The 21,565-nt window shown below is 43.2% G+C and overlaps 3 protein-coding genes across 3 annotated transcripts in view; 1 reads left to right on the top strand and 2 right to left on the bottom strand.

The window, feature by feature from the left end:
• The window catches only part of lgr6 (leucine-rich repeat containing G protein-coupled receptor 6), a gene marked incomplete at both ends in the record, with an annotated part of 77,295 nt that extends 70,649 nt beyond the window's left edge, over window positions 1-6,646 (top strand). The window contains 4 exons of the mRNA XM_080732699.1: window positions 329-454; window positions 3,383-3,537; window positions 4,521-4,601; window positions 5,370-6,646. Coding sequence (XP_080588825.1) covers window positions 329-454; window positions 3,383-3,537; window positions 4,521-4,601; window positions 5,370-6,646 — 1,639 coding nt within the window. The remainder of the gene's footprint in view (window positions 1-328; window positions 455-3,382; window positions 3,538-4,520; window positions 4,602-5,369) is intronic.
• Window positions 6,647-8,117: 1,471 nt separating this feature from the next.
• Window positions 8,118-14,960, bottom strand: ube2t (ubiquitin-conjugating enzyme E2T (putative)). The gene is made up of 7 exons (XM_080733588.1): window positions 14,833-14,960; window positions 13,399-13,508; window positions 12,482-12,551; window positions 12,023-12,128; window positions 11,766-11,864; window positions 8,831-8,914; window positions 8,118-8,470 (listed from the first exon to the last, which is right to left on the bottom strand). The coding sequence occupies exons 2-7, from the start codon at window positions 13,505-13,507 to the stop codon at window positions 8,351-8,353; spliced, it is 588 nt and encodes a 195-aa protein (XP_080589714.1). The 5' UTR covers window position 13,508; window positions 14,833-14,960; the 3' UTR covers window positions 8,118-8,350.
• A 1,710-nt stretch (window positions 14,961-16,670) lies between these two features.
• LOC308291332 (putative methyltransferase YdaC) lies at window positions 16,671-19,174 on the bottom strand. The gene is made up of 4 exons (XM_080733318.1): window positions 19,126-19,174; window positions 17,869-18,125; window positions 17,503-17,683; window positions 16,671-17,025 (listed from the first exon to the last, which is right to left on the bottom strand). The coding sequence occupies exons 2-4, from the start codon at window positions 18,121-18,123 to the stop codon at window positions 16,829-16,831; spliced, it is 633 nt and encodes a 210-aa protein (XP_080589444.1). The 5' UTR covers window positions 18,124-18,125; window positions 19,126-19,174; the 3' UTR covers window positions 16,671-16,828.
• Between the last annotated feature and the right edge of the window lie 2,391 nt (window positions 19,175-21,565).

The following is a 21,565-nucleotide window of genomic DNA, read 5'->3' on the forward strand; positions in this document are numbered from 1 at the left end:
AATACAAACGGCATTAGTGTGTGAAGACTGGATAAACTATGCTTAGCTAAACAAGCAGATACACTGAATCTAAAGGAAACGCTATCTGGAGGGGGATCTCATAAAACTTGCCTTCTTTGAACGGTTTCTAACATCTAAAAGAAAAAGAAAAAAATGCGTCTTATTGTTGCAGCGGATGACCCCTCGGCAATATCTGCAATCAAAATACTTTTGGAAGAATGGGCTTTTCAAAGGGCTATTGTAAACGTTGACTTGCCCTGACCTGCCTCCTCTCTCTCCCAATCTCTCTCTCTCTCTTTCTCTCTCAATGTTTCTTCCTGGCGTACAGGGATCTGACAGAGAATCGGCTCAGCTCCGTCCCAGTCGGAGGTTTGGGAAGTCTCACCCACCTCAAGCTGAGGGGCAACATGGAGCTTTATGAGCCACTTAGCCCTGAGCACTTCCCTCGTATGAGGTAACCACACACACACACACACACACACAATTCTGTTCTTTCACAATATAGAAAAGTAGTCTTTCTCTTACACAACTGACTCGAGTCGTCTCATATAAGTCTGTCACAAACAGCAAGATGAATAATCTTCTATTTCTGCAAAATGGCAACTAGTCATTGGCAGCGGAGAAGAAATGTCAGTAAAGACAAGGACACGACCAGAGCAGTACGATGAACTAGGATAACACACAGGTACATCTGCACAAAGCACAGGTGTGTTTCCTGACAGGTCTACTTTTCAGTGTAGCCCATTGGCCGCTTCGGGCCTGTATACTACTGCTGGCAGGCACGAAACATTGTACAAGTACTCCACTCCACCCAGCAGGTGAGGTGAACACTCCACCCTTTCCATCTGTTGAATTATTGTTCCTTCCTCTTCACTTCTCAACAAATGTCCTCAAAACAACAAAGACAGCCAAGGTGTAAAGCAGACTAGCTGAACTGTATACCTGCAAGCCATCCCTGAACTCCAGCACCAACAAAGCTTTGGTTAGATGCATGCTCGTTCTCGTCACGGTGATTAGCATCCCCTAGGGCCCAGGTATACTGTAGGGTGAAGCAAGAGTCAGTCAAGTCAAAAAAATGGCGGTTAGGTTTCAAATCGGAGATGGCAGGCTGTCCCCGCAGCGATGTCAACGTGACCTAAACAACAGACGCGTCTGAAATGGAACTCTACCGATAAATCATCGCTTCACGCCTTCACCTGCACACATCCGTACGTGTATACACACAAACATACACGCCACAAAATGCCACTTTAGAAGCTCAGAAACACTGACCAAGTTTTAGCTCCTGTCACGACATGAGAGGTTTCAAGGATGGATTTCAGGTGCAACAGAAATAGATACCGCAGCCCTCTGGCATTTCCGATGTTTCCCGTAATCGGGTGATACGGATGTGTTGCTGAATTTCATCCCAAGCCCAGGTTCATGGAGCTCTAAGTTTCCTAAAGGTCCCGAAGGGTGGCAATCATTTCTGTTGTGCTGTTTGTTGCCAGGGGTGTTAATAACTAATTACAAGTAGTAGTCTTTCTTGGAGGGTTGCAATATTCTGGGAATATTCAAGGTGGAAACTTGCCATGGGAATTAACGGGAATTTATGAAAAATAACAGGAAGTAATTGGAATAATGTCAATATTCTGATTATTTGCGCAGGCCTCTTCTCATGAACAGAATGTTCTTTGAGGACTATTTTTTGCCAAACCATTAATTTATCAAACAATATAATGTGAAATGTGAAATGAATTAGCTAGCAAGCAGGTTGAGCAATGGGGAAATGTACTTTCAAAGCCGAACTTTTAAAGTTAAGTGAACCTTTGCAACCCTGCTTGTTAGATAGAATAGAATAGATTCGAAAACTTCCTTGGGGTGTTTTGGAGCGGTGCTAGCTGCTCCAATATATGACTTTGTGTACTGTATGTCCCTGTCCGTAATCGTATGTCCCCTTTCTGATTGGACAATATAATGATAAGCACATATGTACGTCATCATAAATCATCATCATTCAGTGCTACTTGAGCGAACAATGTTTCTTCAGGAACAGTATTTTCTAGTGTGAAGTGTGATTTATTTTGTCACTGTATCGCTGCGTGACATTTTCCTCTGCATTTAACCATCTTGTCAGCCATTAGCAGCCATTCTACAGCGCTCAGGGAGCAATTAGGGTTTCAAAGTCTTGCTCAGGGACACACATGGACAGATTGCTGACCTGGCATGGCATCGAACTTGGGACACCCAGAGGCTCTGGCATCCCAGGCGGGCTAACTAACCACTCAGCTATGGCTGTAACTCAGTTTTCTTTTTTTTATGTTCAGTACTTGCACTTCTGAGCACAAAACCAGTAACACTACTTTAACTTTAGCAGATTTTTGATTGCGACCGTCAGGTCGCAAGTTACTATGAAAAGCTCCACCAGTCACGTCATACTTTTGCCCTACTCTTATCTCCCGCAACGTTGCCCCTATCCATGCCAAACTTTGCACACACACTCCTTGGATGGCACAACCTCCACCCCCTCAATGATAATTTCAGCACTTGCGCAAAAAAACAGGTTCAAATCCGGGGTAGAAGAGGAAGGGGTTACATCAGTGTCAAGTTTGTTTTTAACATCTTTTCCTTCATTAGGCAACTTTGAGAAGGCTTCTTGTGAGGAAATGATGGTTGCCACTATTTTAAAAAATTGAGAATCACTGGTTGGACCACAGCTACTTCACTCTGACAACCGTAAACAAACCCCATATGCCCATATATAGGGAGGAGCATGGCCACATCACTCTGACTCAGACATAACAAACCTGATATGCCTATATAAAGGCATACAGCATATGGAGATCCGGTTGTCCATATTTGGGCATAAAATGGACACAGACAGACGGGTACATCGGGTACTCTGACAAAGTCCCAGAGACTATGGCCTCAGACATATTGGTCAGATCGCTGGTGTGGCGTCTTCAACAGGCAGGGGTCTTCAACAGGGGGTCCACGACACCATTTTATACATAAATATACCATATTATGTTGTAGCCCCAACTCCCACCCTACGAGGTAGGGGGTCCCTGCGCCATCTCCCCATCAGTTTGGGGGTCCCTGGCCTGAAAACGTTGAAGACCCCTGCTCTAGTGCAGTGGTTCTCAAAGTGGATTTCAGGGTCTCTCTAGGTTCCTTTATGGGGGTCTACTCTCAATTGCCCCTTACAAGTCTGTAACTTTGACAGTGTTACAAATGGAACCAAATGGAACCCAACGGGTCCATTTGGTTCCATTTGCAACACTGTCAAATTTAAGGGGAGACCTTCAAATTTCACCACTGCTCTAGTGTAACAAAGTTGTTATTACTGAGTAGTCTTCACTGCAGTACATGTCTTTACCGTGCCTTTCTGTGCCCCTCCCAGGGTGGTGGAGATGCCCTATGCCTACCAATGCTGCGTGTATGGCTCCTGTGACAGCTACAAGTCGGGCAACCAGTGGGAGGCTGAGCATGGAAACGCTGACGAAGACTTACACAAGAGGACTGTAGCCATGTACCCGATCCATGCAGACACACACTGTAAGAGAATACACCAAATGTACACACCATACGCACATATCACTGTTCCACAGGTGTACATACGTGCTATACAAATAGTTAAGGGGGGAAAAATGCCCGATGTCTGCACTCGCTGCCAATGTCTCTGGGTCTTTATTTTTGACATGAGACTCCTTGGAACATGTCAGAGCCTCAGTTAAACCACAACTACCTGGCAGCGGCCACACACACACACACACACACACACACACACACACACACACACACACACACACACACACACACACACACTTGAATGTTTACCCCGCCACAAATTCCTACTGTAGGCATAAAGTATAAACATTGTTAAACCAAAATTAAGCAGACATTACTACTATTAAATCCACACAATTAGACTTTAGAAGAAACAAAGGCTGGGCTCACAAAAGAAAGATAACAATAACAAAGGATGAACAGACCATGACATAACACTGATTAGAATTTATACACCTTAAATTGTTATCAAAACAGTGCTGATGAGAGTTATGAGTGCACCAATTATGTTTCTCAAATATATTTGTTCATCACCGCAAAGGAATGTTTGATTACCACTATACCCCCCTCCAACCTCCTCTAACCCTTCTGCCACACACAGTCACACGCACACGCACACGCACACGCACACGCACACGCACACACACACACACACACACACACACAGAGCCGGGTCGTACCAAAGCACTGCTTGGCACTCAGCATCAGTGGTTGGATTGGGGGTAAGTCCCTGCGACATACTGCTACTAGCATCATCATGCTCAGGGGGGGTACATCACGGATGGGGGGCCTCACGCTAAAATAAATAAGAAATAGGTCCCTGCCACTATGGGCCACATGGCTCAGGAACTGTTGTTTCCCAGGTTACTTGCTTTTTACTATATGCACACACAGAACAGTCAGTGTGCCATACTGAACATTAAGGGCAATTCTTCTTGTCTTTGACCATACCATAACACATTGTATTGCAGATGACCCGGATCTGGAAGAGTTCCAGCTAGAAATAGAGGAATCCAAACTGCAGACCAGTGTTCAGTGTACGCCTGTCCCAGGTAACTCTAAACCAAACCTAGAATACACTTGTTATCTGCAGGTGTCATGTGCATTTCACTCTGAAGGATATGCAAGATCATGCCTTAAGGCCTTTTTCTAAACCATTTAAGACGGGAACCCCCTTTGGGGTAGTTGTTGCTATGTACAGTATAAACAAAACATGTATATATATTTTATTTTTATAAATATTTGACCTAAGTTTTTCAGAGATTTTTCAGGATTTAGAAGGCATGTTTAGAATCGGCCTCAGTCCAATATTGGTAAGGTGCAGTAAATGATTTATTTGTTATTTATAGCTCTATAATCATATAACAATCATCCTCATACAGGATATAGGATAAATGAGTGAAATTGGAAGTGAAGACACAAATGTTGCATAGTCATTTTGTCCAGTCGTTTTGTGTGCCGTTTCATGGACCACAATGGAAAGAAGCCTTTTTGTGTCATCCATGTGTGTTTTTAAATGGTTGTACTGCCTGCATCTTCACTAATTGTCAACAAAGTATTCATCAATCAATCAAAGAAATTAGCAGACCAAATTGGAACTGGAACACTGAGATTGAACCTAATAAATGGGTACTCTCTCCTGATTGGTTGACAGGGGAAACCCATGTTACTGCTCAAGCACTCTTATGGTCTACTCTATAGCAATGTATAGCATTGATTTCTAACAGAGTTTTTCAAAGGCAACTTTTAACAAAGAAACATCCCATGCACTACCTTTAATATATTGCTGACGGTTTGCATCATTCTTGGTGTTGTTGCAGGTCCGTTTCGTCCCTGTGAGTCTCTGCTGGGCAGCTGGCTGGTGCGTGTGGGCCTGTGGTCCATCTCTCTCGTGGCCCTGTTGGGGAACTCCCTGCTGCTCCTCTCACTCTTCGGCTCCGCCGGCTACCTCTCCCCGCTGCGCTTCACCGTAGCCTGCATGGGCGCCTCCAATCTGCTGACGGGCGTGTGCACGTGCACCCTGGCCCTCGTGGACGTGCTCACGCTGGGGGAGTTTGGGCGCCACGGCGCCCGCTGGGAGGGGGGCCCCGGCTGCCAGGCGACCGGGTGGGTGTGGGTGTTCGCGTCCGAAGCGAGCGTGCTGCTGCTGACGCTGGCGGCCGTGCAGTGCGGCGTGAGCGTGACGTGCGCCCGGGCCTACGGCAAGTCGCCGTCGCTCGGGAGCGTGCGCACGTGCGCCCTCTTCTGCCTCACCCTGTCGCTCACCCTGGCCTCCCTCCCGCTGGTGGGAGTAGGGGAGTACGGGTCCTCTCCGTTCTGCCTGCCCTCCCCCCTGCCTCCCACCTCCTCTCAGCCCCCCTCCTCCCTCGGCTTCCCCTTGGCTCTCATCATGATGAACACCCTGTGCCTGCTGATAGTCACCGGCTCCTACATCCGCCTGTACTGGGAGCTGCTGAGAGGAGAGTGTGAGGGCCTGTGGGACTGTGCCATGATCAAACACGTAGCCTGGCTTATATTCACGAATGGCCTCCTCTATGTGCCTGTAGCCTTCCTCTCCCTGTGCTCCCTGCTGGGCCTCCTCTCTCTAGGGGAGGAGGTGCTCAAATCCGTCCTCTTGCTCCTGCAGCCCCTGCCGTCCTGCCTAAACCCGCTCCTCTTCCTCCTGTTCACGCGAGACCACTCCCAGCTCTTCTTCTTCTGGCCCCGCCCCAATAAGGCGCGCCCGCCCCTGCGCCGGGACCGCACGCTCGACTCGCTGGTCTCCGTGGAGACGGAGAAGAGCTCCTGCTCCGAGACGACACAGGTGTCGCTCGCCGACGTGGACGCCCTGTACGGCGGGGGAGGCTCCTCCTCCCTCCTCCAGCCCCAGCTGGACGCGATCAGATTCTCCCACTGCTCCGCCACTTCCTCTTCCTCCTCGGTCCCCCTCATCGCCTGTCAGACACCCTCTCCCAGTGGCAGGGGAAGAGACAGGGGAACAGAGAGAGGGAGCCTGAGAGATGAAGAGTGTCTGAAAAGCTTTGAACAGGATCTAAGCAGCAACACTTGTCCGCTCTATCACCCCACCATCCCTCCCCCTCTCACTTCTCATCCCTGAGCCTCCATCTGGGCCCAAGGGATAGATGGGACAATATGGACTTTCCGTCATACAGTACACACACGTACAGTACATAAAGCAGCAGCAGAGACCGAGCCTGGGTTATTGGTCCCCCACCTGTATCAGAATGGGTCTACACAGAGACTGTAGTGAAACTATAGAGAAGTCTATGAGAACACCACCAAGTGCCCCTGGACATGTAGACTGCAAACCAAAATGCCCTTCGCAAAAAAAGAAAGGCTTAAAATGAAACTTCACAACAGCAGAGCACAGCATCACAGATCAAAGCACGGACGATTTCGGACGTTCTTCAGAGGATTGAAGACGCAGGTCGAAACGGAGAGCACCAATAAAAAGCCACAAGCATAATAGGACATTTAAGCATGAGACAAATCAGTGGTCTAGCAAGGGGAATTTAAGTAGAACCAGTAGAATATTGAAAGTGTAAATGTTTATGTTGATGTTAAAAGAGATATTATGCAGCTTAGAAAGGTTATAGATTATTTGGTTACATGTTTTTTAAGTGGAGTTATTATATTGTTTGTTGTTGTTTTTTTAAATACCAGGTCTATCTCTTATTGCTATGGTTCAGTATAAAGGATTTATCTGCATAGGTCTTTTTTTTTTACCAGAGTAAGCTAACATTTCTCACTTCACAGAAGTCTTATAATTGCCTGTGGTATAACAACGGGAAACAGATCGCACATACGGTTTACATGGTTTTGACACAAATGATATGCAACTCTCCCCAGCCTGAGGCAAACAGTCACAGACTAGGGATGGGACGATAAGAAAATTTCATATCACGATTATTGTGACAAAAGAAATTGCGATTTACGATATTATCGCGATAATCAAAATCCATTATCCTGGGGCGGAACGTGCGACGCGTTGTGAGCTTGTAGATCGCCTATTTTTTGGCAGAGACAAAAAGAGACTGTATCAAGTACGTTTATTAGTACCTTTTACCAATTATAGAGGCTTTAAATGGTAGCGGATATGCAGCTCGGCAAATAAAAGGTGAATCCCAGTGCATGACGGAGAACACTATCACGATAAATTAAATCTCCATGATACGATTATTGTGAGTGTTTTTTATCACGATAAACGATAATATCGCTTATCGTCCCATCCCCATCACAGACTCAACGGGATGTAGCTAGGGTCTTTCTACAGATTGTTAAGAGTAGGCTAGCAATATGTACATACAATGTAACTACCTCTGAACTAGCATGCTATTGATTCACTATAGCCCTGTGTTTGTCTCCCTTTTTATATGATATACAGCAAATATATAATTTTATATAAGAAATAAAACCCTCTTAGTTTGTTAAAAAAACTATTTGACTTGCTATTTTGGATGTACATACTTTATATACAACTGTCAAACTTATGATTGAATAAAATAAATAGCCTCATATGGTATGCATCAACTACTGTCATAGTAAACAACAACGTAAAATGTTAAACTCTTTAATAATTTGGACACACATTACCAAATACAACAGGTAGCCTTACACATTAATGAATATGTACATATTTGTGCATATAAAGAAGAAAACATATAGCACACAAACGTAAGTAGGCATGAGACCCTAAATGGACAAAATCACAAACAGATGGATATATTATATAAAGTATGGTCGCAGGGTTGAGGAGAAGAAGCCGTGTCTCGACAAGGTCATGACAGGTAGAGTTGCAGACCTACACACAGGCTCTCTTTGATTCCTGTGGCGCTCCACTCTGGCAGTCTCTCTTGCGGGATGACGATGAGGATGATGCATTTTGGTCTGGAGTGTTTTCCTTGTCACTCTTCAAAACTCCCTGAGCACAGGCAGAGATACACATAGAGTCGTACACACATTTTCTTTTTAGACAATGTCACGCTTACTCCTGTTTCTCCACGTGTAAAATGTTAAAACTTAAAAGTCACGTGTGGAATGTAGAAAGATTAAGGTTGGTAAAGTAACTCCCAACTCCAAGACAGTGTCAGCTTGCCGCACAAAACAATTGAGACAATCAGTGGTTACGTGAAGATTGGAGTCACAGCACCACCTTGTGGGTAGTCAGTTAAACTACATAATCAGTTACTCTATGGATAATACTATTAAATGTGTGTTTAATGATCATTGATCACTGATCAGACACTTGCCATCATGTCATCATGCCAATTTAATTACTTACCATGTTCTTCTGAACGGCATGTTTCTCTGTCCACTTTCTGGCCTTCTCCAAGTATATCTGTTTGTTGTATTTAAACTCTGATGACTGCAATTAAAAAATGTGACAATGTTAACTTTGCAGCATGACTTGTGTATATTTGGCAGGATTGCACTATACATGAAAAAAATATCAAATCCTAAATAGCATTAGTGACAGGCTGACAGCTGTATTTAAATATAGAATATATAAACATGGTATGAGTAGGGCTGTCACTGATGGATTACTTTGTTAGATGATGATATTGCCGCTATTTTAAAAAGAAGCACTTAACTTAATTACAGTAGAAAAACTAGAAATTATATTGAGGTGGTGGGGGGGGGGTTATTAGAGTTCTCAACTTCTGCCCGAACCCGACCATACCCGAACCCGACCAACATTTAGGGTAGGGCCTAAAATGTATGCTAATTAGTCGGGCCGGGTAGGGCCTCGGGCTCATTGAAAAAAATTATTTTTATTTTTATTTGTTTGTTTGCGACCGTAGGTCGCAGTTACTTGCACACTATCCAAACCTCCACCGGCTGTCCCTCCGTCACTCCCTCTGTCACACGTCACACATCCAGGTCCCTGGGGGACCCCCAGGTGTAAAAAATTACCAAATGTGCAAAAATGACCAAATGACCACCCCAACGGGGCTGCTCACGGGGCATTCCCGGGGACCACCCACTCCTGGTGCTCCAGAACGGATGCAAAAGTGGTGGCGCCCCCAGTGGAGGACCCCCTGCCACTGCAGCTCACATAAAATGCCGTAACTCGGGCTAGGAGCGACCGGGAGAGGTACCTATTCGTCCGCCTTGGCGGCGAGGAGACCCCACCCCTCATTTCTCACATGGCCCTCTAGCGCCACCATGAGGCCGATTCAGATTTTGCCCTAAAATCACGAAAATCACTACACAGTATGTCTACACTCATGTCAACAACATGGATCAGGAAGATTTTGGAAAAACACATTTTTGCTCTATTTATGGAGATAAGCGACCAACGGTCGCTTATCTCCCGATTAGGGAGTCTTACTGGTACTATTAGGGATGCAACCGATCCGATATTTTATCGGTATCGGCGCCGATATGAAGGTAATTAATGTTAATTAATTAATCGGTATCGGACAGTAACGTCGCCGATCCGAGTCCCGATATAAATAATAACTAACCTCAGGGTGGCATATTGCATATAATCACGCAATTGTAAGCCCATGACCAAATGTTTTTAGCATACAATTATTAAATAAATGATCCCAGCACAACTTCGCTCCTCCAAAGTCGCTCCTCCACTCTTGTCTAACGAGACACGGCTTCACTGCATGCGAGCCAGTTGACGGCTGCACGGCAGAGAGCAAAGCGTTCGGTTGGTAGTGCATGAGGCACAACAACAAACAAAGCAACAGGTCCTTGGTTTAGAGATTAGGGATGGCCAAATGTTTTAAGCTCTTCCTTTCTCTTTAAATTCACGGGGGTCTGTTTCGGAAAATCCAATCGCTGTTTGTTTCTTGTCCACAAGCTTGTCAAGTAAGTTGTCTGTCAGCAACATGTGTGTCGCGGACGCGTCGAGCAGACGCATGCATGGTTACACCGACATTGGTGACCGCAGAAATGTGTGACTGCAGGGCGAATAGTTGCATAATAGTCTAGTAGGAAAGGGGGGTCCACATGCATAGGGTGGATTTTTTTCGCCACCTGTTTTTTCTTAATCCTTAAAGGGTATATTTTAAGATTCTGCCAGGTGCCAAGCTGAAATATCATCCCAAGGGGTTCCTTTTTAATGATTTCTTGTACCTACCCATTCACTTACTATACAGGAAAAAAATACCCCCCAAAAGAATCTTCTTTAAGTAGCATATTTTTTCTAAATGGTTATTTGAAGAATTTATATAAAGAGTTGCACTGACTGCACTCTGTTATTTTAACTGAGCCTATCCTACAATTAATAAATGGCTTTAATTGAAAGGTGATGCATTTTTTTCTCTTTTTTTTTGCTATGTAGCCTACTGTAAATATCGGGTATCGTATCGGTTATCGGGAAATAGCCAAATTAATATATCGGATCGGAATAGAAAAAACTGGATCGTTGCACCCCTAGTTACTATTACTCTGTGATAGACCCGACCATAACCGACCCAACCCGACGTTTTCGGGCCGGGTAGGGCCTAAAATGTATGCCAACTAGTAGGGCTTCGGGCCTGCCCAGTTAGGGCCCAGTTAGGGCCGGGCCTTAATTTTCAGGCCTGTTGAGAACTCTAGGTGTTATAAGGTTGGCTTAAGCACCACATTGCTGTAAAACCTGATCATGTGAAGATAGTCATTGTTTAATCGAAGGCACAACCAAATAATTTACACTTACAGTACTTAAAATTAATGTATCTAATCGTTAACTTGTTTCAGTCCCACAATACTCACCTAGCCATTCCAGAGTCTGTTGCCTTCATGTTTCCTCTTTAAAGGTTGAATCATGGAAACTGTACTGTTGTAAAAGTCAGGTTCAAATATGCAGTGGCTGCAGGCAACTAAGACGCCTTTTGCTATGAGCTTGAAATATTCAAAAAATATGTTTTGCCTATTTTTTTACTAGGTAGATCATCGTCCTGCACTGTGAAGATGCTTGGAGAGATACAAAAAATAAATAAAAAACGTGTATATACTGTAGATGCGCCAAAGTTGCTCAAGGACAGCCCAAAGTATCAGATCATAATTTTGATTAGACAAGAGTTTTTTTTTTTTTTTTTTTAGAGCCTTTTCTCAAAGCTTTTCTGGCATTACCTATACCATGCCTTTACTGTATGTCAAGCTGTGTATCATGGAAAAACTGGTGAAAAGGTATACGATATTCCGAAGAAAGAAAGAAATGTTGCGATGCCCTAACACAGCGCGATGTGTGTGAATGTCAAGTGCGTGTTTGGACTCACTATATCAGCCATGAGCGGATCATCTGGGTTGGGTTCGTTCATCAGCAGCTGTATGGAGGTAAGCACTGTGGAGATGTTGAGAGATGGTTTCCAGGCACCCTAAACCAGAGAGAACAAGCTTACTTTCAGTTCCCAAAGGAGAAACATGAGGTCCCGCATTTTAACCGCTGGTTCTTGTTAATCAACATGTGCAGGGTTACTCAGAAAAAAGAAAAGAAAAAAAACATGGACTGTGCAGTATATATATTAGTTTCAACCTTAGGTGGGAGTTTGAGTGCGTCGTGACAGATGCGTCCTGCGTTGTCAATGTTAGGGTGGTAGATAGGGGTCAAGAATCTCATCTTGGGGGGTTCAAAAGGATACCTAGGGAAGGAAAGGGAGGAGTAGGTCAGCTTTACAAAACATTAAACATGTGAATAAGGCTGTCGCAATTACAAATGTAAGCAATTGTTTCTCAAATCAAGTTAATTTTATAAAAAAGCTACAAGCTTACAACGCATTTCTTAAGAGTCTACAAGCTTACAATGCTTATCTTAAAGATCGGCAATTTCTGCTTGATTTATGTATTTACATTTTTCAACATGATCATGGAAATGATTATGACAAAAGAATAGCAATTATCTCAAATAATTGCAATTAGACGACTATGATAATTGTGACAGGCATACACATGAACTTGACAATGAGGTGCAGAGCACTCTGGTCAGCAAAATTACCTCTCTGGAACCTTGATCTCCAAAGAGAAGACTCCACCCTCGTACGGCGTGTCTGCGCCACCGACTATCTCTGCAAACCAAAGGATGGAACACTTTACTAAGAAAACCTGACAGACCAGAGTAAATACCAAAGTAGCAGTGTCAGTGATTTTACAATCTCTCGAGACAAGAGTCAATGATGGCTACGCCAAGGAAGAGGTACAGACTGAGTGGCCGTTCCCCTTTCTTTGACGAGGTCTTGCCAGATTGGTGATTTTATGACCAAGCAACTGCCCATGGCAGAATTAATTCCCAACAAATTGTTTACATTGTCTGAAGAAGTGTGTTTCTTTTCCTCCCCATTTAAAACTGACTGAATGATGTTACCTCGAAATGAAAAAAATAAATTACTGTAGTTCTTTGTTTGAGGGCTTTGGTTTGTTTGTGAATGAATATTCTCTTTATTCAGTCTGTCTCGCTGACCAATGTCATTCAGGATGAAGTTATAACACTAAAAGGGATTCATTTAAGGTAAGTAGGTGGTTTATTTTCTAGGGAAAAAGCTACTAGGCCTACTACAATTCCTCTGTGACTAATGCATGCACATAACTACACACCCACCCACCCACCCACCCACACACACACACACACACACACACACACACACACACACACACACACACACACACACACACACACACACACACACACACACACACACACACACACACACACACACACACACACACACACACACACACACACACACACACCTTTGAATACTGAATGAATTAAACATCTAAGAAATTCAATTTGTTTGAGAAATTATGAGCAAATTTCACTTGTAGTGGAGTAATATTTGCCCAGGAGTATTTATACTTAGTTTGAAGTAATGGAGTTGTGTACTTCATGTTGTTCTAACCTGAGACAATACTTACGAGCGCGGAGGTCGTCCATCTGTCCCTCGGTCTGCCAGCAGGTTATCCCAGGTGGAGGCTCTGTGCTGAGCATCTGAAGCTCACGTTTCAGACGGGAGATCCTCTGCATCCTGAACATAGGTGGACATGAGCAACATGTAAAAGTCACTCTCACACGGGAAAGGAAGTGTAACACTGGGAGAGTGTTTTCTGCAGGTCTTTCAGTCCGAGTGTATCAAAGGGTGCGTTCGGAAATGCGCACCGGGTGTGTGCTCACTGCTCAGTGTAGCGAGTGCCTAAACCCAACCCTAATCCTAACCCTAACCTCAGTAAAACTATGCCTAAACCCAAACCTAACCTCAGTAAAACTATGCCTAAAACTAACCCCAACCCTAACCCTAACCAGACCCGGTGCGCATTTCCGAACGCACCCTTTGATACACTCGGACTGAAAGACCTGCAGAAAACACTTTCCCGTGTAACACTGCTGCCTGGTAACTGGAGCAGTGAGCCACTGAACACTGGAAACAAACAACTTGACATTTCTGTATTATAAATCCTTGTTTTGAGTGATCTGGTGTAATTGCGACCATAGGTCGCAGTTAACTATGAACTCCGGCACATCTTGTTCGTATCCATTCCGTATCATGTATCTTGTCTGTGAGTAACGCCTCAATGTCTATAGCTGCTGACCTGTTGTGAACATCACATTGTTGACATTGTTGTGACATCACATTTTTGTGGCATCACCTCATCGAAGACAAACACTGGATATCCATACATTACATGGAGACGACTGGATCATAACCTAGATCTCCATATATGGAGCTGATTTCTACATCTGATTCCCAGATGATGCCCTGTTAGGGCAACCACACTAATAGAATCCCTTTTATGCCCATCAATATTAAGCCTATATCTGGGAATGCCAATACAATAGAATCCCTTTTAAGCCATCAATATTAAGCCCATATTGTGCTTTTCGTCTTACTGGTATTATTATATTTGGAGAGATTTTAAATTGTCATTAGCTGGTATGCCATAAACATGTAAATTAAAAACGTCCAGTGAATATTTTACTGCATACACAATTTATCTGGAATATATAGAAGATGTTTAAAAAAAAACATTTAGGAAAAAGCTGACAATTTCAAAGGTTTAGGTCGGAGCTCACTGGACCAAATAGTACATACTTTTCTTTTTGCATGGGAGTGAACGCCATATGAACATACTGTAAATGAACATACTGTACGTCAGGGACCAGGGTTCACAGCTAAATGTACCATGTATTCGCACTGTCACAACAGAACCTATTCACTAATTAAAAGTTATTTCGTAAGCTACAGCTAACATTAGCTAATGTTTACAGTTGTGCAGCGGCTTGCCTTGCGATGCAAACAAAGTGTAGACTTCAGCTTTTGACGTCCAGAGTAGACCAATGTGTTCAATGTTTACCTGGATAACCAATATGTCTGTTTTTCTTCACTTCATTAAATGTTAATAGCTTCACGGCAACTTTATCTCGTGGAGTCGTACGACGAGAGAGGAGGAGAGGACCAAAATTGTACTGTTTTGAGTTTCCCTCTGCGTACGTCAAGAAGAGCGCCTTCGTTTTATTGAAATGCATTATGGGTGGTGTAGTTGTTTTGTTTCCCTTCTGTTTATTAATAGGTGACAGACAGGCGGATTAGCACCACCAACTGGACTGGGAGTATTAAACCCTTATGAAAAATATAAATACAAATAAAATATTATGAAGTCAGTTTATTTTATAAAGTTAAAAGGTGTTTTGCCTTATGTTATTACTTACTTGCAATTAAGTGTTTGACAGTTTCTTGTTGATTACAGTGTGCATCCAGTAGGGTGTTTACCTATTCTATAATGTATAGGTTAAGACCTGTTAGACTGGCCAGCCAGCCGCATACTGTGCATTCACTCAATCGTTCCTTGGGAAGGAGGAATGAGTGAATGCAGTATGAGGGATGGCCCGCCAGGCTAAAGACCTGTATGCTGGAGGGTTAGGTTATGATTTGATATTTTGAAATGACAAACCTCACCGTCCCAGAACATCTACTATTATTGCCATTATTAGTAATTATACTGTTATTGGCCAGGGAATTATGTCCATTATTATTGTTCTGCATGGAAAGTAATAGTAACATGAATTGTTTTGATTGTCCTTCTTTCCTCACTTTAAGGGCTGTATTTTGATTATCTTAAGTACCAGCTCTTATGCCTTAACTTAAAGGTCTGTCCATACTGTCTCCGACCACCTGAGTTTTCGTCGGAGAGTTCGGGGTAATGCTTTTCAGAAGATGCAAGTGTCATTTTGTCTGATGAAAGGTTCGGTGGTCGGAGAGAGTAGGCCTATGGACAGGCCTTTAAGTTAAGGCATAAGAGCTGGTACTCGAGACAATCAAAATAGAGCCCTAAATGTCACTTAACATAAATGACAACAATATATAAATATACCTTATATACATAATTATTTACTGTGTATACAATATAAAGTATTTAGATTTTTTTTTTTTATTAACAAACATTAACACATTTTTTACTACTAATTTAGGCACATGTTACTGTACAGGTTTGCCAGAATACAGCGCTTTATACCTTGAATGGTTGATTAGATTCGTCTCACATATCGTTGTTGTCGGGCAAAAACATTGTTATCTCTGTATTTCAATGTTTTAGTTTGTTCATAAATGAATGCCCTACTTCGCTGTCTCACTCAAAAACAGCCTATTAGAAATAGCCCATCTACAAGCTTTGTGTTTAAGTGTGTCTGTGGATTTTAGAAATATTTAACTAATGAAAAGTATAAACAAGAGCTTGTGTCAGAATAATAACTGCATTGGATCCCCTGGAACACATGGTTATTTTCCCTATATCCTGAAAAGTAATGGTTTTGGACATACAAGGTTTCCAGCTCAATAACAAGTCGGTTACTCCTATTTATATGCGCAATGCCCAAAGACAGGTAGTGTATGCCAGTGGTTCTCAACCTTTTCAGGCTGTTACCCCCGAAATAATCATATTTTAACTGGGGACCCCCCACCCTGATGAGCACTAAGAGTTGAGGAATTTTGTACAACACGTTTCTATTGTGAAAATAGCAGATCCACATGCTCACAACGCCTCGCGTTGTGAGCAGGCGTTGTGAGCATGTGGATCGGCTATTTTCACAATTTATGCCTTTAATATTTGACAATTTGACCAATGTTTAATTTGTCATTTCAGAGGTATTAACAAAATCAATAACCAAAGACAATGCATAGCTATTTTTTCCAGGACCTTCCAGGACCCTTGATCAATTCCAAAACTTTTCCAGTACTGGAAAAATATTTTTCTAATTTCAAAATATTTCCAGGAATTTCATGACCGTGGGAACCCTGGATATAAAATAAATAACCATCAGGATCATTTGGAACTTGGTAACTTTCATAAAGTCTCATTTTGAGGCAGTGGCATAGATAGTCTGAAATGTGATGCCACTGTCCTGCTTGTCATCCATGTTGACGTCAGTGAAGCCAGAGTCTTTCAGAGCTGCCATGTAGCCCTCTGGGCGCCAGCTTTCTCCTGGCATCACCCGCTTAGACGCAAAATATGCTATCCTGTCCAGTCTCAACGTTGTCACCATCAGGCCTCCTGGAGGAACAAGGAGGAGAACAAAAAGAACAGGTTTAAACAAAAGGAAATGTTGTGTAAAATCAAGTGAAACCCTCCTCCAGAAAGAGAGAACACCATAAGAATTTCTAATGTGTTGATAATAAAAACAATGATATTGGAAAAAAAGGAAAAAGAAAGAAAGGTAATGTAATGTTCAGGTTGCACTACATAGAGGAGGATAATGAAGCAGACTTTATATGAACAAGATATAATTCTCTGTTTAATACTTAAATCCACATCTAAGATATAGATGTAAAGCTACAAGCAAGTCAGTGAGTATGTGGTGAAACGCCATGATTCCAACAGGAACAACCTGGCTCACGCTGGTCTTGTTACAGGTACATCTTGTGTACAGGTACATTTATTTTTGTTTGGCTCCTCAGACATAGCATAGATCTATCATCTAGCATAGTAGTTACAAAAGCCTGTAGTGATAATAAGAAAGAAATAGCCTACCTGGTTTCATGACCCTATGTATCTCTGAAGCAGCTTTCCTGAGGTCAGGCCAGAAGTAGTAGCAGTTACAGTGAAACACTCTGTCTATGGTGCTGTCTGCCAGGGGCATGGCTGCTACGTCACAGTGGTACAGGGTCACCTTCCCACTGGCCAAAAGATCTTTCATCACTTCACTTGCCGTCTGCAAGATAAGAAATAGTTAAGGGATGATTCCAAATGTGGCATTTTCAGCCACCTACACTTCAGTACATGATAATGTGCATTATGTCACCAGTAAACCCAGTTTAGACCAAATATCTTCGCCAAATTGCTGATTTACAAGCTCACTATGCGTCAGATGACTTACTTACTTACTTACTTAGTTACCTGATGCATGTATTTTGAGTAATCCACCCCTATGAGGTGGCCTGCAGGGTCTGTGAGCAGTTTGGCTGCTGACTGCAGTCCCAGACCGGGCCCATGCCCCAGCTCTAGAACTGTGTGTGCAGGTAGGATGCCACACAGCTTCACTGCATTCTCCTCCAGAAGCCGGTTCTGCCTGGTTAGGAACTTGTTGACCAACCACCCTAGCACTGAACGTGTAGGACGGCCCAACTGCTGCCCAAGTCTAGTAGACCACATCGCTGAAACAGAAGAGAGAAAGGGGGTGTCCCAAATTCAAATATTATTTTGGGGAGTCGCGGCCTGAAAACGTTGAGAACAAGTGATATAGACAACCTTCCCCACTTCCACATGTAAAGCTGTATTATTCACCCTTTACCTCCTGTTGCAGCCTGTAAACAGCTGATATTGTGTGTATTGAAGTTTGTCACAGTGTTTCACACAGTACAACTTGTGTCTCTCTAATATTCTGGATTAATGTTGCAAAAACAACACAGTTTGTTGGAAGCACACACATTTAGTTATATAACAAATCTCTAAAGCACCTTATTGTTATACAATGAATAACATAGTATATAACAAGGTAACGCACAACAAATAAGAAAAAAGTGTTGTACCAAGTGTTGCACTTCTCTTCTGAGAGTCCCTGGCACAAAACATTTTCAGATGGGGGTCTGCGGCCAAATAGGCCTACATATTAATTTGGGCGTCCTTGACCTTGGCATGAAAATGTTTGAGAACCACTGATTTAGAAGTCTGATTTTGGACTGCTGGCCTTCCTCATAATTAACTCAACTCTTAAGTTGGAAGTATTCATCCATACTTGCAAGAGGACATTAAGAATTTTAAAGTAAAGTAACAAACATTTTTTAGGAAAATTATATTTTTGTTGTTGGACTTGCAATCTGAAAAAATAAATGGGTTTGCCATAGGCTGTTCCATATAGGCTACTTGTTCCAAAGTCCATTATGATGAAATTTGAAGATAAAACTTTGCAGGGCATTTAAAGTTCAGGCTAGTGGTTCACTTCTCTGTGTCTCGACATGACTTACTGTAAAAGGTGTTGAAAAATAGTAGCAGAATAATGGTAGTTAAAAGCATTTTTACAGTATATCTTTTTTTGTCCAAGCATTCCATTAACACTAACAGTTTGACAACTATATCACACAAAGCTATAAATAAATCTAACCTTTCTCATTATAATGGTGCAGTGTCATACCTTAATTTATCTTGAACACATACCATAAAGCTGGTGTTTTTATTTCAAAATGAGGCAACCTGTAGTTGACTGGTAAGTAAATAGCCTACAACTGTCTCTCAACGCTCTTCCTGAAAGCCTATGTGAAATGAGCAGAAATAGCGTTAGCAGAAATAAGGCATCCGGCGCCGATCTCTTCAGAATAAGAGTACCCCTAAAGCCATTGAAAAACGTTGAAAAACGGATACTTTGCCATAATATGGACGTTAAAAATATAGATTAAGTATCTAAACGAATATACAAAATGCAAATTAGGTTTCTGTGTAAAAAAAGAAAGATTTTAATAACATAAAAACATGATAAATGGATAAATGCTGTTCACTGGAGTGCATAGCCTACACAAATTTGACTCTGGACAGCAGCCGGTTCGCTGCGTCGGCACTTTGAACACACGCACGCGTTCGGGGAGACCTCCTCTATCACACCACACTCTCCGCTAAGCGGGAGAGGTGTAAAATCTATTTCTGTTGGCTTTTCAGTGCAGCCACCCGCTCAAAAAAGTGAAATTTTTAGACATTTTCAAACTCTAGTTGGCGCTGGAGAGCAGACGGCTCGCTGCGTCGGCACTTTGAACACACGCACACGTTCGGGGAGACCTCCTCTATCACACCACACTCTCCGCTAAGCGGGAGAGGTGTAAAATCTATTTCTGTTGGCTTTTCAGTGCAGCCACCCGCTCAAAAAGGTGACATTTTCAGACATTTTCAAACTCTAGTTGGCGCTGGAGAGCAGACGGCTTGCTGCGTCGGCACTTTGAACACACGCACACGTTCGGGGAGACCTCCTCTATCACACCACACTCTCCGCTAAGCGGGAGAGGTGTAAAATCTATTTCTGTTGGCTTTTCAGTGCAGCCACCCGCTCAAAAAGGTGACATTTTCAGACATTTTCAAACTCTAGTTGGCGCTGGAGAGCAGACGGCTCGCTGCGTCGGCACTTTGAACACACGCACACGTTCGGGGAGACCTCCTCTATCACACCACACTCTCCGCTAAGCGGGAGAGGTGTAAAATCTATTTCTGTTGGCTTTTCAATGCAGCCACCCGCTCAAAAAAGTGACATTTTCAGACATTTTCAAACTCTAGTTGGCGCTGGAGAGCAGACGGCTCGCTGCGTCGGCACTTTGAACACACGCACACGTTCGGGGAGACCTCCTCTATCACACCACACTCTCCGCTAAGCGGGAGAGGTGTAAAATCTATTTCTGTTGGCTTTTCAGTGCAGCCACCCGCTCAAAAAAGTGACATTTTCAGACATTTTCAAACTCTAGTTGGCGCTGGAGAGCAGACGGCTCGCTGCGTCGGCACTTTGAACACACGCACACGTTCGGGGAGACCTCCTCTATCACACCACACTCTCCGCTAAGCGGGAGAGGTGTAAAATCTATTTCTGTTGGCAGCCACCCGCTCAAAAAGGTGACATTTTCAGACATTTTCAAACTCTAGTTGGCGCTGGAGAGCAGACGGCTCGCTGCGTCGGCACTTTGAACACACGCACGCGTTCGGGGAGACCTCCTCTATCACACCACACTCTCCGCTAAGCGGGAGATGTGTAAAATCTATTTCTGTTGGCTTTTCAGTGCAGCCACCCGCTCAAAAAAGTGACATTTTCAGACATTTTCAAACTCTAGTTGGCGCTGGAGAGCAGACGGCTCGCTGCGTCGGCACTTTGAACACACGCACGCGTTTGGGGAGACCTCCTCTATCACACCACACTCTCCGCTAAGCGGGAGAGGTGTAAAATCTATTTCTGTTGGCTTTTCAGTGCAGCCACCCGCTCAAAAAAGTGACATTTTCAGACATTTTCACGTGTAGAACTTTGAAGGATGTCTGCCAGATAAGATCTCTCAGGACAGGCATGCCGAAATCATCGCTCAGATGAACTCTGTCTTTCGACCAGAGGCAGCTGCATGGTGGATTAGAGACAGTGCATTCAGTTAAATGTATGATATAAAACAATCACTTTCATGCAGCCAGAAAAGGTACAAAAATGTTTGAAAATAGCCGATCTACAAGCTCACAACTAGCCAAGGTATAAAAAAGGGTTTATGAATGCGTTACGAATGAATGAGCTTTTATGAATGAGTTACCTTACACCACTCAGACTACTAGTTACTATATCCCCTTACCTCATGGAGAGAGGGAAGTTCCTTTCAGTAGACAGGTAGCGGACTCCGAGTCGAGCTGCAGTTCTGTGAAATTCATCTTTAAGATGTTGTTGATACTCTAAGCAGATGTCCTGATCCGGAATATCAAACCGACGGATGGGGAAATCGAGAACAAATACCTGTACATAAGAAGAGAGAAATATAATATTAGTCTGCATGGGAAAATACATACTTTATATGTATTTGGTCACATTACAGTGGTTATTGTTATTGTCTTACCTGGTGCCATTTGTGCAACGCTGTTTGAAGAAGTCTTT

The sequence above is a fragment of the Nannobrachium achirus genome (genome assembly GCF_963921795.1).
Source record: "Nannobrachium achirus genome assembly, chromosome: 9".
NCBI classification, from domain to species: domain Eukaryota; kingdom Metazoa; phylum Chordata; class Actinopteri; order Myctophiformes; family Myctophidae; genus Nannobrachium; species Nannobrachium achirus.

Bases quoted from the DNA above. Each gene is read 5' to 3' on its own strand.
- ube2t (XM_080733588.1), bottom strand. From the start codon at position 13,507: ATGCAGAGGATCTCCCGTCTGAAACGTGAGCTTCAGATGCTCAGCACA. The intron at 12,552-13,398 runs GTAAGTATTGTC...TTTGGTTTGCAG, and splicing joins GATGGACGACCTCCGCGCTC to AGATAGTCGGTGGCGCAGAC. The intron at 12,129-12,481 runs GTAATTTTGCTG...TTCCTTCCCTAG, and splicing joins GAGATCAAGGTTCCAGAGAG to GTATCCTTTTGAACCCCCCA.
- LOC308291332 (XM_080733318.1), bottom strand. From the start codon at position 18,123: ATGTGGTCTACTAGACTTGGGCAGCAGTTGGGCCGTCCTACACGTTCA. The intron at 17,684-17,868 runs GTAACTAAGTAA...CTTATCTTGCAG, and splicing joins ACTCAAAATACATGCATCAG to ACGGCAAGTGAAGTGATGAA. The intron at 17,026-17,502 runs GTAGGCTATTTC...TTGTTCCTCCAG, and splicing joins ACATAGGGTCATGAAACCAG to GAGGCCTGATGGTGACAACG.